The following is a 13,455-nucleotide window of genomic DNA, read 5'->3' on the forward strand; positions in this document are numbered from 1 at the left end:
TGGGGGCTGGTCTCAGTAGCTCATGCCTATAACCCTAGCATTCTGGAAGGCTGAGACTGGTGGATTGCTTGACCTCAGGAGTTCTATACTAACCTGAGCAAGACCAAGACCCCCTTTCTACTACAAATTGAAAAAACCAGCTGGGCACTGTGGCAGGTACCTGTTGTCCCAGCGACTTGAGAAGCTAAGGCAAGAGAATTGCTTGAGGCCAAAAGTTTGAGGTTGCTGTGAGCTATGATGCCACAGTACTCCTCTGAGGATGACAGAATGAGACTCTGTCTAAATAAACAAACAAACAAACTTTCTCCCTAATCACCAGCAAGGACACAGGATAGCAGAGCAGAGGCAGCAAAGCACTATCAGAAGTCACAGCAGAGCTGCAGCCTCATAAGAGGAGACCAAAGTACCCAAGTGCCAGGTCTTAGAGCAATGAAAATTATTCACTTCACAATCAGAAGGAAATTCTGTGGAATTAAAGTTGGAGTATACTCTTGAATTGGATTTTATTCTCCAGAGCCCTAAAGTTAACCAGCTGGAATCATATTTAAAGGACCATTCTATTTAACCTTTGGAAATGAAGCATCTGCCTGTTAATGGAAAAACTACTTCTCATTGTAAAGATAGCACACAGTGTTCTTGGCTTCTCTGGCTTCCAGAAAAGGGAATTCACATATCTCCCTGTGTCCCTGCTATATCTTGAGCCCCCTGTGTCAACAAAACAGGCCAGATGGATAGCTAACTTTTTTAAAAAAATGAAAAGCAGAAGTACCAGCCCATCCTGAGAAGTATCAGGCAGGACAGGCTACTTAGACATATCTGCCTCTCAAGCAGTCTCAGGAGGCTTAGGAATTCGCAGTGAAGGGCCGATGCAACCAACCTCAAAGCCACGGTATTCAGACAAGAATCATCACACTCACCATGTACTTAGAAGTTCTGTTCTTCAAAAAGCATCAACAAAGTGTGATTTGGCAATTGATCGATTAATCAAATATTCCTCCTTGGCACCAATTCCTGCATTGAGGGACATTGTGAAGATAAGTCTATGCTTAAGCATACTATAACCCAACTGAAGAAACAGATGTGGGAGAACTAAGACCCCGGTCCATAGCACAAGGCATTGTTTAAGTCTCAGTGAGTTCATCAGCTCACAGCCAACAATACTAACCTACACTGAACACTTATTATATGCCAAGTACTTTACATGTATTTTCTCATTGAAATGTTCATGAGCCTATGAAATGAAACAGAAGCAATTACAGTCTCCATTTATTTTTTATTTTCTAGAATGGGAAAAGATCTCACACTCTCTCACCCAGGCTGGAGAGCGGGGGGGAACCATAACTCACCATAACCTTAAAATCCTGGGCTCAGATGATCCTCTTACCTCCTGAGTAGCAGAAACTAAAGGCATATGCCACCATGCCATTATTTTATTTTTTTTATTTTTTGTAGCGATGGGGGTCTCGCTATGTTACCCAGGCTGGTCTCAAACTCCTGGCCTCCAGCAATATTTCTTCCTTGGCCTCCCAAATGTTGGAATTATAGGCATGAGCCACCACACCCAGCCAATTGCAGTTCTTTAGAGAAGTTGAATAACATATCTAACATTACACAGTTAAAAAGCAGTTTCAAGTTCAAGTCTATCTGATTCTAAATCCCAGCCACAGAGCTGGGGCTTGCAGAGCTCAGGCAGAGGGAATGCTGGAGGCTGGCATAGGGAGGAGAGGCCTGATGAAGAAGGGGGCTCTGAGCTGGCTTTCCTGGGAACAACACTGAGAGGCCAGTGAAGGAGAAATGTCACTGCACAGCACTGTAGTGGAAAGAGGGTTGCAGGCAGAAGAGAGGGGAAAAGGGGAAAGGACAGGGTGAGGCAGCTGTCTGGTTACAGCCACTTTGGGGTGAGGGATGAGTAAAGATCTAGCTTGCAGGCTGCATAAACGTGCTCCACCTTCTTCTGTGAAAAAATGCCATAATCCTACATAGAAATCCTCCAATAGAAAGATTTGGAGAGGGAGCTGAGAGAGGGGTCAGCTCTCTGGGGGGAAAGGAGTCTGCCCTTTCCTTTGCCCTTCTTCTACCCTTCTCTTGGCCCCAGAGCAATATCCTAGACACTCCACCGCCTAGTTCATGTGGCCATCCCAAGTGTCTTTAGAGTGCTTCATCCCAGGAGAGGCAGCTTCGTGGCCCAGGGTTGTCTGATAGAGCCTGGCTGGCTCCAAGTGGGCCTCATCTCTATCTAGTCTAGTCTGTCTACTGGCTCTACGCTCTGAAGGTGGGGTCTGGGAGACGTGCCAGGCTGCCAGTTACCCTCCTAACCAATGGACAGCAAGCCTTGCAGGAAAGGTAGGAGCTAGTTCTGTGGCAGAAGGACAGTTTAGTCCTTAAGCTCCCTACCCTACTGTATATACATTTTTCTACCATTTGTCCTATGTACACTCTATCGCCTGTCATTCATTTATTCACTCATTAAGCAATGAATGCCCATGTCAAGCCATGCATTGTGCTATGTGATGGGGGTGACAGGGTCAAACAAGGTGTGGCCCCTAATCTCAGGAGCCTGATACTCTGCTATTGCTGGTAGGTACTGGTGGCAGATGGTCAGTCTACAGTAACTGGAATAATTGTTAGGGTGAACACAGGCCCAGAACACTCTATGGTATTCCAATAATTACACTGTAAGCTGCTTGTCTTGTTCACTCCTCTATCTCCAGTGTCCACCACAGTACCTGACACACAGTAAGTGTTTACTGAATTAAGTGAAGATCTTGGCAGGGCATGGTGACTAAATCTTATAATCTCAGCCCTTTGAGAGGCCAAGGTGGGATGAAAGCTTGAGGCTGGAAGTTCAAGAGAAGCCTGGGAAACATGGCAATTTTTTAAAAAGTTAGCCAGGCATTGGGGCATGTGCATGTAGTCCCAGCTACTGCCCAAGAGTTCAGTGTTGTAATGAACTATGATAGCACCATTACAATCAAGCATGAATGACAGAGCAAGACCTTATCTCTACTTAAAAATAAAAGGAAGCTCTTATTGGTGGAGAGCCCCAACTCTGCTTCTCCCCATTGGCCCTGAGCCTGACACTCAGACAAAAAGAATTAAAGAATACATGACAATTCTTCAGGTAGGTCGCAGCATGTTAGACTTTGGAGGAACCAAATAAAATAGTCTATGTCACCGCCATCCCCCCTCTGTCATCATGTCCCCATGGTCGGGGTCCTACATCCCGGATGCTCTTCTAAGAATACTCAGGTTAGTCAGTGTTCCTATTCAAGTTCACGAATACAGACCTTGACCCAGAACTTCCAGTTGAGATGTTTTTTTGTGCTTCCTGGAAGACCCTACCCCAGCTCACTTTGGAGAATAAGGGGCAAGAAGTCTGATGCCATCTGGGCTTTTTCTCCTGTGCACAAAAATCTACCACAAGAATTGGAATGCAAATCATTGAGGAGTAAATGGTTACAGAACTCCTACCAAGTCAAAAGGTGCTTGCTCCCCACCATCCTACTAGTCTGCCCTGATGCTAGAGCAGTGGTTCTCAATCTTTCTAATGCCTCCTAATGCCGCAGCCGTTTAATACAGTTCCTCATGTTGTGGTGACCCCCAACCATAAAATTCTTTTCATTGCTACTTCATAACTGTAATTTTGCTACTGTTATGGATCATAAAGTAAATATCTGATATGCAGGATGTTATTTTCATTGTTACAAAGGGGTTGTGACCTACAGGTTGAGAACTGCTGCACTAAAGGAATTCCTGTCTTCCTCAACTACTCCAGCATTGGGTATAGAAACAGCAATCTTGGCTTCTAGTTGAGTCTTCCTCATATGACTTGAGGCCACAGGGAAACACAGGCACTCTGGAAGAAGCTAAGAAAGATCACAAGTGAAGAGATCCACTGAGGAGGCTCAGAAGTGATGCTGCATTTGCGAGGACAGTGGCCCTTCAGGCAGAGCAGGCATCTGAACTGAAAGAAAAGTAGGGTGGTGTGAAAGGGCCCACAGAGGCGTGGAACACCTGCAAGGCACTCAGTAAGGTCCCAGTGCTGACCAGCCTCTCTACCTCTTTGGCCTAGTCTTGGAATATGCTGAAAGCCTCCCACCTGGGGAGGGGCAGTGTGGTTTTAGAACCAGTTTTCCTGATTCCTGAAGGTTTTTTTCTCATCACCCTGCCACTTCCCAGGGATCTGGGAAGTATGGATCTCATGGAAGAGCTCTTGGCTTGTCAAATCCTGGTAATCGCCCTTTCAGGGATGGCCCCTGTTTGCAAAGCAGGTCTGGGCCTTTCTGGTTCTGATGATGGGTGGCCTTTTTTAACCCTCCAATGCATATTGCCTCTCTGTCCCTGTGCATCCCTTTCTTGGGAAAGATGGCTTCAGTCTTCATGGCCACATGGGGCCTCAAGGTCATGGGAAGGAGTGATGGGCACTCCTGGGGCTGGGTCCAGCAGCAAACCTTCCAAGGACAGTGGGCACCATGTCTTGGCATCTGGGCATGCTGGTCCTTTTGTCCAAAGAGGACAGTGTGGGGGAAGAGGAGATGGAATCCAGAGACTTAAGAATTCCTGCTCTCCCCCTCAGTCTGACCCTTGATGTGGCCGTCTGGGCTGCAGCAATGCCCACGGGCACAACAGCGGGAAAAGGAGGGAGAGGCGGTTTGCTGTGAGCCCTGCCCAACCCTCCTCTGCAGGCTGTCTCCACTGGTTCCTCTCCCCCCTCTGCCCGCCTGTCCCTCCGGGCTGCTCGGGCGCCAACACTACTGTCCCCAACCCGCCCTGCCAGCCAGGCCAAGAGCAGTGTGACTCACAGAGCTGCCACCAGCCCACGGCTCGCCCAAGGCGTATAAAGGCTGCCCGGGCGGCAGGCGGTCGAACCCTGCCCTGCCCGGCCGGAGGTGCACAGAGCATGGCCCGAGGCGCAGAGCGAGGCGGCGGGGCGGTGGGCTGGGGGATGCGCGGCGCCCTGGCGGCCGTGGCGCTGCTTTCGGCGCTCAACGCGGCGGGCACGGTGTTCGCGCTGTGCCAGTGGCGCGGGCTGAGCGCGGCGCTGCGAGCCCTGGAGGCCCAGCGGGGCAGGGAGCAGCGCGAGGACAGCGCACTGCGCGCCTTCCTGGCCGAGCTGAGCCGCGCCCCGCGCCGGGCGCCCGCGCCACCCCCGGACCCCTCGAGCGCCGCGCGCAACAAGCGCAGCCACGGCGGGGAGCCCGCGCCGCACATCCGCGCGGAGAACCAGGACATGCTGATGATGATGACCTACTCCATGGTGCCGGTAGGCGGGGGCTCGGCTCCCGTGGCGCCCTCGCCGGGGCGGGTGGCGGGAGGTGAGGGGACAGTGCGCCTGCCGCCCTCTTCTCCTGGCGCCCGTCAGCTAGATGCAGCGGAGACTGGGCCCTGGGGATGAGTCTGACAGGCGTTGTCACTCTGGCAAGCACTTAACCTACTGGGGACTGTTTTCTCATCTGTTAAGTGGGGGAGGGGTGAAGGGATAAGTCTCTTTCCCTTGTGACACCGTTTGAGTCTGCAGGTAAATAAGGGATGTAGACAGTATCTCAGCCTAATTTCCTTCCCAATTTTTGACACAAGTTTTCCTGTGAAAATTTCCTCCTGATGCGAACAGAGCCACTCACCTGTGTCTGGGGCCCTCTGAGAGGATGGAGATGGCTTTTCTAAACAAGTGCAGACTTCTTCAATCTCGTCAAAGGATTCTTCCTTGCCCTAATCTAGTGGTCTGGGTTTTCACCTGGCCTTGGCTCATCCCCCAAGAAATTGCTGGCCTAATTGTCTCTGATTAATTGAAGACATTTAACCCTAATTTCATTGTCCACTTGGGACCTCGATGCTGAGAAAGTTGTTCCTGGGTCTCAAGCGGTTCCAAATGGGAGAAATCAGTACAGAGCCTTTTTTTTTTTTAATGCGATGTCAAAGCTGAGGTTCCTAATACGGGGCCTGCGGATTGCTCTCCACATGGGCCCCAGGGAGTGAGTGGAACTCCAGGAATTGCCGGCGTGTAGGCCTGTACTCATGCGGACTCTGGCACCTGGAGAAGGGTCCCAAGTTTTTCACTGGAGCTTCAAGGGGCCCCATTGGGTGCTTTCCCCCAAAGCTCTAAAAAATCCTACTTTAGAGAAAGTCTTAAAACAAAGCCTCAAAAGTTTTTTTTCCCCCAATGTTAAGTTTCTTTGCTGTTGCTGATTTTAACTCAATAATTATTTAGCAGATACATTTGGATCACATTGCAGCTCCCCATTCCATCATCTGTGACATCACATTGCAGCTCCCCATTCCATCATCTATGACAATTGCTGTGGTCTCATTTCACTTTGCAGTTAGGAAGATTTCAGTTTGGTCATCTCAAGGCAAATATGAGCCATACTTCAGAATCCTAGGGATTTGAAGATAAATCTACTTAAAGCCTCCGCTATCATAGAAGCTTTTAAATATCTTACTTAGACAAGCTGAAATGCTTTTAAAAGTACATGAAAGTACTACACACTCAAAATCAGCTTTTGAGTGAGATCAACTTTTCCATTTCTGGCTTCATTTTTTTACTGATCTTATTTAAAAATCTGGACCTAAGCAAAAATTGAAAAAATGAAAACACTGTAAAATGAAGAACTCTCCTCAGGGAATTTGCTTGTCCTCACTCTCAGTTCTATCCCCTGCATATTAAGGGTTTTTTGAAACCCTCAAAGAGGAATATATCTGAGCATCAACATTTTATATTTTTAATCCTGCTTTTATAGTAGAAGCTTTTTGTATCCAAATTCTACCCTGTTGGGTCATTAACGAATTGAATAGAGATATTCATTTCTGTGACAATCTGAAAACTAGCTTTAACTCAAAGTGACATGGCAGTGCCACCCCCAGCTCTATTACAGGCCAGAGCGCAGACACATCACATTTGTCTGGCTGAAAGCTTTTATAAATCACCAACTCTTCCCTCACCTATAGTGGGTATGTTTTGGCCTATTAAAGTCAGTGAGGAAATTTCCATGGGGATAGGAGAAGGCAACCATCATACTACTCACTCTTGGGAGTAGTTCTCAAATAGTAGGCTTAGGAATCACCTGTAAGTCCATAAAAATGCAAATTTCAGGACCCTGCTATCATACCTATAGAATCATCTCAAGAATCTGCTTTCTTGAGAAGGCCAGACCCCATTCTCCCACCCTCCCATATCCTTGGTGAGTTTGATGCAGGTGATCCAGGCACCTGACCAGGTTAAGAAACACTTCTCTAGAACACTCCCATGTCTAACTTTATTGTGTATGTGAATATCTGTTAAAATGCAGATTCTGATTCAGAAAGTCTAAGGTGGGGCCTAAGAGCCTGCATTTCTAACAAACTCCCGCTGATACCAATGCTACTGGTCTGAAGACCACAGTTTGAGTAGCAAGGCTCTAGGGCATTGTCTGCAATCATCTAGAGATCTTTAAAAATTACTGATGCCTGAACCTCATCACTAGAGATCCTGCAATTGATTGGTTTGGGGTGCACCCTCGGGGTGGGTGCTCACTCACCAGCAGGAAAGACCTTGGCCTGACTTTCTAATGATAAAGTTCTAGTGGGAAGCACTGCACTCTCACCGGGCCTCTGTCAAGGCCTTTACTTCTAGCAGAGGAACCCAATTTGTTACTAAAAGTCTTTTTACTTTATTCTATCAATATTCTCATCATTCATCTTCACAATTTTTCTTACCTTTACTCTCTGCTTTTCTCAGAACAGAGAATTATTCACATGAGGGAACAGTTGTAAGAGCGATTAGTGAGCACCTCCCGTGGAGCAGTTGTTGAGAGAATGATCTAGTCTATATCATGGGGGGTGCACACTTCTTGTGGCTAAAGTCTGCGTCTTCCTGTGGCCTTTTTATGTAGCAGCAGCTCTCGAATGGGAGTGAGATCAGAGGTCCTCACCCTAAGGTTCCATGACCTTAGAGCTTCAGGAACAAAGAAGTAAATTCTTATGCCCATATTGTCAGCATTTCACAAAGCCTTCCAGTATTTTTCACTTATCCAAGACAAGCCTCCTCAAGCTAACACTTCAGGTTTCCATGCTTTGGGCTGAAAGTACACCAGCTCAGCATGGTAATTCTGATTGGCACTCTAGCCAGGACCTCTTAGCAGCTGTAAACAACTTTGTTAAAAAAGCACACTAATTAATTATTACTTACGTACAATTAATTTAGTACGGCCAGGGAATTAAATCTTTAAAAGCACGTGAGCGCTTTGGAGGAAAAGTAATAAAAGGGCCTAGGTGGGGTATGTACTATTCGAACTAGGCCAGTAACGGGAACAGGGACCCGGTGAGAGGCAGGAAAGAGAGAAAAGTTGGCCCATTTGCCACTAACTCCTACGGGAAATGGTATTTCTGTTTAGCATCCCTTTTTTTCCTGACCTCTCATATTCTGACTTCTCTCTCATCCCACTGTTTCTATGGCACCTTTATTGATGTTTTGGAACTTGCCCCAAATCTAGGGTCAAGCTCTCAGAGGAGTTTCATAAACATCAAACTAAACAGCCTTCAGGCAGATAAAATGCACCAAGACTGGAGATTATGTATCCGTGATAGTTGTTGTCCTTGGAAACCATATACGTTTCTACACGAAAACGTCCTTGGCGCCTCTCTAACAAGAAAATCAGTCTGGCTATTTTAAAGTAGGGGTCGCAAATTCAAATGATTTATTCAAGGAAGACAAATATGATTCCATCATTGTCAATTGCTGAAAAGGCATTTGGCAACATTTAACACCTATGCTTGATTTTTAAAATGGGCAATAAAATGGAAATCCATGGATTCTTCCTTAATATGTTAAAATACAATTTATATCTCTCACCCCCAAACCCAGCTTTCCACTTAACAGACAAACCCGGGAGATAGTCGTACTAAAATCGGTATTAAGACAGGGGTGTCATTGTTATCTCGGCTATCTCAGATTGTACTAGAACTGGTCAGAGCAACTGCGTAAGGAAGAGTGGCTAAAAATGTTAGGAAGTGAAAGTCTGACTATATTCAGATCATATGATTCTATACCTGGAAGACCCAAGAGAAACTATTGATAACCTACTATTAATAATAACAGAATTCAGTGAGAAGCAAGATATAAAAATATGAGAAATCAATAGACCTCTCCTGTCCAAACTATTTGTTGAAGGTATCATGGAAGAAGAGGTGTGTAAAACTTGTGTATCTTTATCTTTCCTGTTAAGAAAGGTGTAAGGGACCACGCTTAGAGATCACAAAGGATTTAAACAAATGGGAAAAGTAACATGTTTTTGGATAGGAAACTTAGCATCATAATGAATTGATTCTTCTTAAGTCAGTTTAAAAATCTGATGCCACTCCAACATAAAAATGTCAGTAGTTTTGTTTTTTTGTTTTTTTTTTCTTTCCGGGACTCCATAAACTGATTAAAAATTTTACAAGGAAAAATGAGCATGTGTAGCAATGAAATTGCTGAAAAAGAAGAGTGAGGAGAAGGACTAGTTCTATGAGATACTGAAGTGTACTTAAAGGCTGAGTAATTAAAATAGAGTGGGATGTGAATAGATGAATGGACAGAGTTGAAGGTCCAGAAATAATCCCAAGTACTTAAGGCACTTTAGTGCTCATGGCATAAGCACTTATGGCATTTTGTCAATGGGGGAAGAATGGACTTACTAAATGATATTGAGACAATAAGCCGGCCGTCTAGAAAAAGGTAAGAATTGAGAAAGGATAGTTTCATTCTCATAATGTGTACCTTCACAAACAGTAAATGAATCAAATGACTATTTACATTTTTTAATGAAACTACAATTACTAAAAAAGATGAGCAAGTCCATTTTTAATCTCAGAATTGGGAAGGCCTTTCTTTCAATCTATAACTCAAAAGCTAGAAGTAAACAATAAATAAATAAATGTGTCTACATTTTTAAAAACACACGAAACAACAAAATTCCTCTACATGCCAGATAACAAAAACACTCTAAACAAAACCGAAAGATAAATGACAAACTGGAAATAAGTATTTGCCACATGTATCATAGATACATAATCTTTCTATATGTTTAATGCTCTTAAAAGTTGATTAGAAAAAAGAATTTAGTAGAGAAATCCACAACAGAAATAAGAATCCAATAGGAAAATGAAACGGTTCTCAGAAAAAGAAATACAAACATCTCTTAGTAGACACAAGGGAAAAGATCTCTTAAATTTTTAAATGCACATTACAACTACCCTAAATATAATTTTCAGAAGAATAAAACTGCAAGTTTGATGGCACAGTCTATGGGGGAAGCTAAAGGGAAATGGACAAGCTCTTTCATTGCTGTTTGGAGTGCAAAATGGTCGAACCATTTGGCCAAAGGCAATTTGGCCAAATCTAGAAAAATTACCAATGCATTTACCCTTTGATCCAGCAGTCTCCCTTGTGGGAGCATATCCTACACAATAGACTTTATCTCTTATGAACAACATATGAACATGGTCATCACAGAATATTAGTAAAAGGAAAAGACTATAGACTCCCGCTCACCAACCTGATACTTGTTAAATAAACTCATCTATACATACCCACCAGAAAACTAAGTAACTACAAAACCAGAATGAGGACATTCTCTGTCCCCAGGATATATTCTAAGTAAAGAAAGCAAGGCAGGGAAAAACGTATTATCTTTGTAAGCAGGAAGCAAAAAAATAATTGGAGAAATTAAAAGTACTTACTTTCAGAGGGTGGGGATAAGTGGGAAGGCACCTTCCACTGTATAGCTTTTCATATTGCTTTTGACTTTTTGACCATGTGACTGTGTTACTGTCTTCTTAATGTGAGTGAAAGAGCCCCTAAGTCCCAGGTTACCTGGCAGCCCAGTGGCTGGGGAGCCAATAGGGCATAGTGGGGACTGCACCCACCTGGGGTTATGTGCTCTGCCTCAACGGGAGGTTCTTGTGGATGGATGCTATATAAGAACCAGAATCTGAGGGGTGGCGCCTATGGCTCAAAGGAGTAGGGCGCCAGCCCTATATACTGGAGGTGGTGGGTTCAAACCCAGCCCTGGCCAAAAAGTGCAAAAAAAAAAAAAAAAAGAACCAGAATCTGCTGTGCCTGATCTTTTGATCTTTTTTTCAAGAGAAGTAAAAAAAAAAAAAAAAAAAAGTCTGAATTTTTTTGTGCAATCTCTTGGCTTTTAAATTATTGACAGCAATTCAAAAATAATTTTTCTAAAGGGCTGACAGTATATTGGCCACATAATACTCACATTGGTAGGAGCCATATGAGGACTTGCAGTCATGGGATCTTCAGTGGTTTGGGACCAGAATGGCTTTAACTTGACCACAATCCCCTTATTTACTGGCCCAATTCTGAAAGGGTAGTGGTAATGGTGCCATTGTTCTTGTTGCTATGATTGATTAGGGTAGAAGTGATATTTTGCATTTGGTTTGAATTTTGTTTTGATTTTTGCTGTTTCCTAAAAATCAACCCCACCTTCAATGGATGAAGTTTTCATGTCACTGTGGGTTTTTGAAAACATGTGCTCCCAATTCTGAGGGTGGTCCCGAGCAGGAGGAGATTCCAGCTGGATTAAGCAGTAACACATTATTATTATTGTAGCAAATGTTGTCTTTTCATGATGACTGCTATAAAAATTCTATTGTTTGTAGGGAAAAAAATCCACATTGTTTCTATCACAGCGCCTGTGTGCATAGGTGCTATGTTTCCCTAAATTGGCTGTTCTAGGGCTTACCTCTCTTCCCTACCTCCTTTAGCCTGGGTTACATCCCAATGGTGTAAAAGCTGAAGATTTACATTAGGGATCAGCAAATTATAGGCTGTGGGCCACATCCAACCTGCTACTTGTTTTTGTACAGCCCGTGAAGTAAGAATGATTTTTACATTTATAAATGGTTGGAGAAGAGCTTGGGGAATATCGCCCCAGTGTCTGGGGTGCATCCTGGAGTCCTGACTCACCTCTAGCCAGCTAGATAAGTCACTCCTCTGCAGGGGACAATGTAGCCATGCCCTAAATTGGTGGAATTCTTGAAAAGATACTATCAGCAGCTATTTAAATTGTTTTCATCTTCTGCAGTTTCACCACCCTAACATCTATTTTTATCCCTTTCTTCCTGTTTACCTATCTTTATGTGTTCTAAATTGGAATTAATGTAACCCATCTCAGACTTTCTCAGGAGGCTGAAAGCCTGGTAGATGTAACCACAAATGCTGGGTCTCTTTGCATTGGGGAAAAAATTCCTTCATAGCCACACTCAGCCTGAAAGCCATCTGTGAAATGGGAGTGATAACACCATAACACTTGCAGGGATTTGAGGATAAGAGGAATGATAACCCCCAAAAAGTGCCTTGTAAATGATGGTGATTCTTCTCTGTTTTGCTTAATCTTCCACTCACACCCTCCATGTTCTCCTTCTCTGCCGACTTCATTCACCACTGCTGCTATTACTCGTTTAATTTTCTGTTTACAACTTATTTTTTGTGTGCACTAACACATCTGGCATGAAATTTCCCACTAATCACCCAGTGTGTCCTCCACATCACCCAGTGTGTCCCTGACATCTTTCTTAAATAAAAGAAGAGTTGCCAGCAGACGGGGTGGCTCAAGCCTGTAATCCTAGCACTCTGGGAGGCAGAGGTGAGTAGATGCTTGAGTTCCGGAGTTGGAGACCAGCCTTAGCAAGAGGGAAAACCCCTCTCTACTAAAAATAGAAAAACTAGCCAGGTGTCATGGTGGGAACCTATAGTCCCAGCTACTTGGGAGGCTGAGGCAAAAGAATAACTTGAGCCCAAGGGTCTGAGGTTGCTGTGAGCTATGACGCCAGGACATTCCACCAAGCTCAACAAACTGAGATTCTGTCTCAATAAAGAAAAATAAGATAGGGTTGGCGCCTATAGCATAGTGATTATGGTGCCAGCCACATACACCCAGCCTGGGCCAGCTAACCAACAATGACAACTGCAACAAAAAAATAGCTGGGCATTGTGGTGGGCTGGTAGTCCCAGGTACTTGGGAGGCTGAGGCAAGAGAAATCACTTGAGCCCAAGAGTTTGAGGCTACTGTGAGCTGTGACGCCACAGCACTCTACCAAGGGCAACATAGTGAGACTCTGTCTCAAAAGAAAAAAAAAAAAGATAAAATAAAATAACATAAATGGTTGGAGAAGCAAAAGAATGATAATATTGCATGACATGTGAACATCATACTCAAATTTCAGTAACAATAAAAAGTTTTTTTTTGTAGTTGTTCATTTTTATTTATTTATTTATTTATTTTTAATTGAATGGTAACTGTGTACATTAATGCACTTCTAGGGTACAGTGTGGTGTTTTCACACACAATCCGAGACACTTCCATCAAACTGGTTAGCCTAGCCTTCATGTAACTATCTTAGTTACTGTGTTAAAACGTTCATATTCTACTCATAGAAAGATTCACTTGTACCCTTGTAAGATGAACCACAGAAGTGAACCCT

General features: G+C 44.2%; 1 protein-coding gene across 1 annotated transcript in view; it reads left to right on the forward strand.

Moving 5' to 3' along the window:
• Positions 1 to 4,900: 4,900 nt before the first annotated feature.
• The window catches only part of GLDN (gliomedin), a 66,548-nt gene continuing 57,993 nt past the window's right edge, over positions 4,901 to 13,455 (forward strand). The window contains exon 1 of the mRNA XM_003784356.2: positions 4,901 to 5,263. Within this exon, the coding sequence (XP_003784404.1) occupies positions 4,901 to 5,263 (363 nt within the window). The remainder of the gene's footprint in view (positions 5,264 to 13,455) is intronic.

The sequence above is a fragment of the Otolemur garnettii genome, unplaced genomic scaffold (assembly GCF_000181295.1).
Source record: "Otolemur garnettii isolate 467f Iridium unplaced genomic scaffold, OtoGar3 scaffold00011, whole genome shotgun sequence".
NCBI classification, from domain to species: domain Eukaryota; kingdom Metazoa; phylum Chordata; class Mammalia; order Primates; family Galagidae; genus Otolemur; species Otolemur garnettii.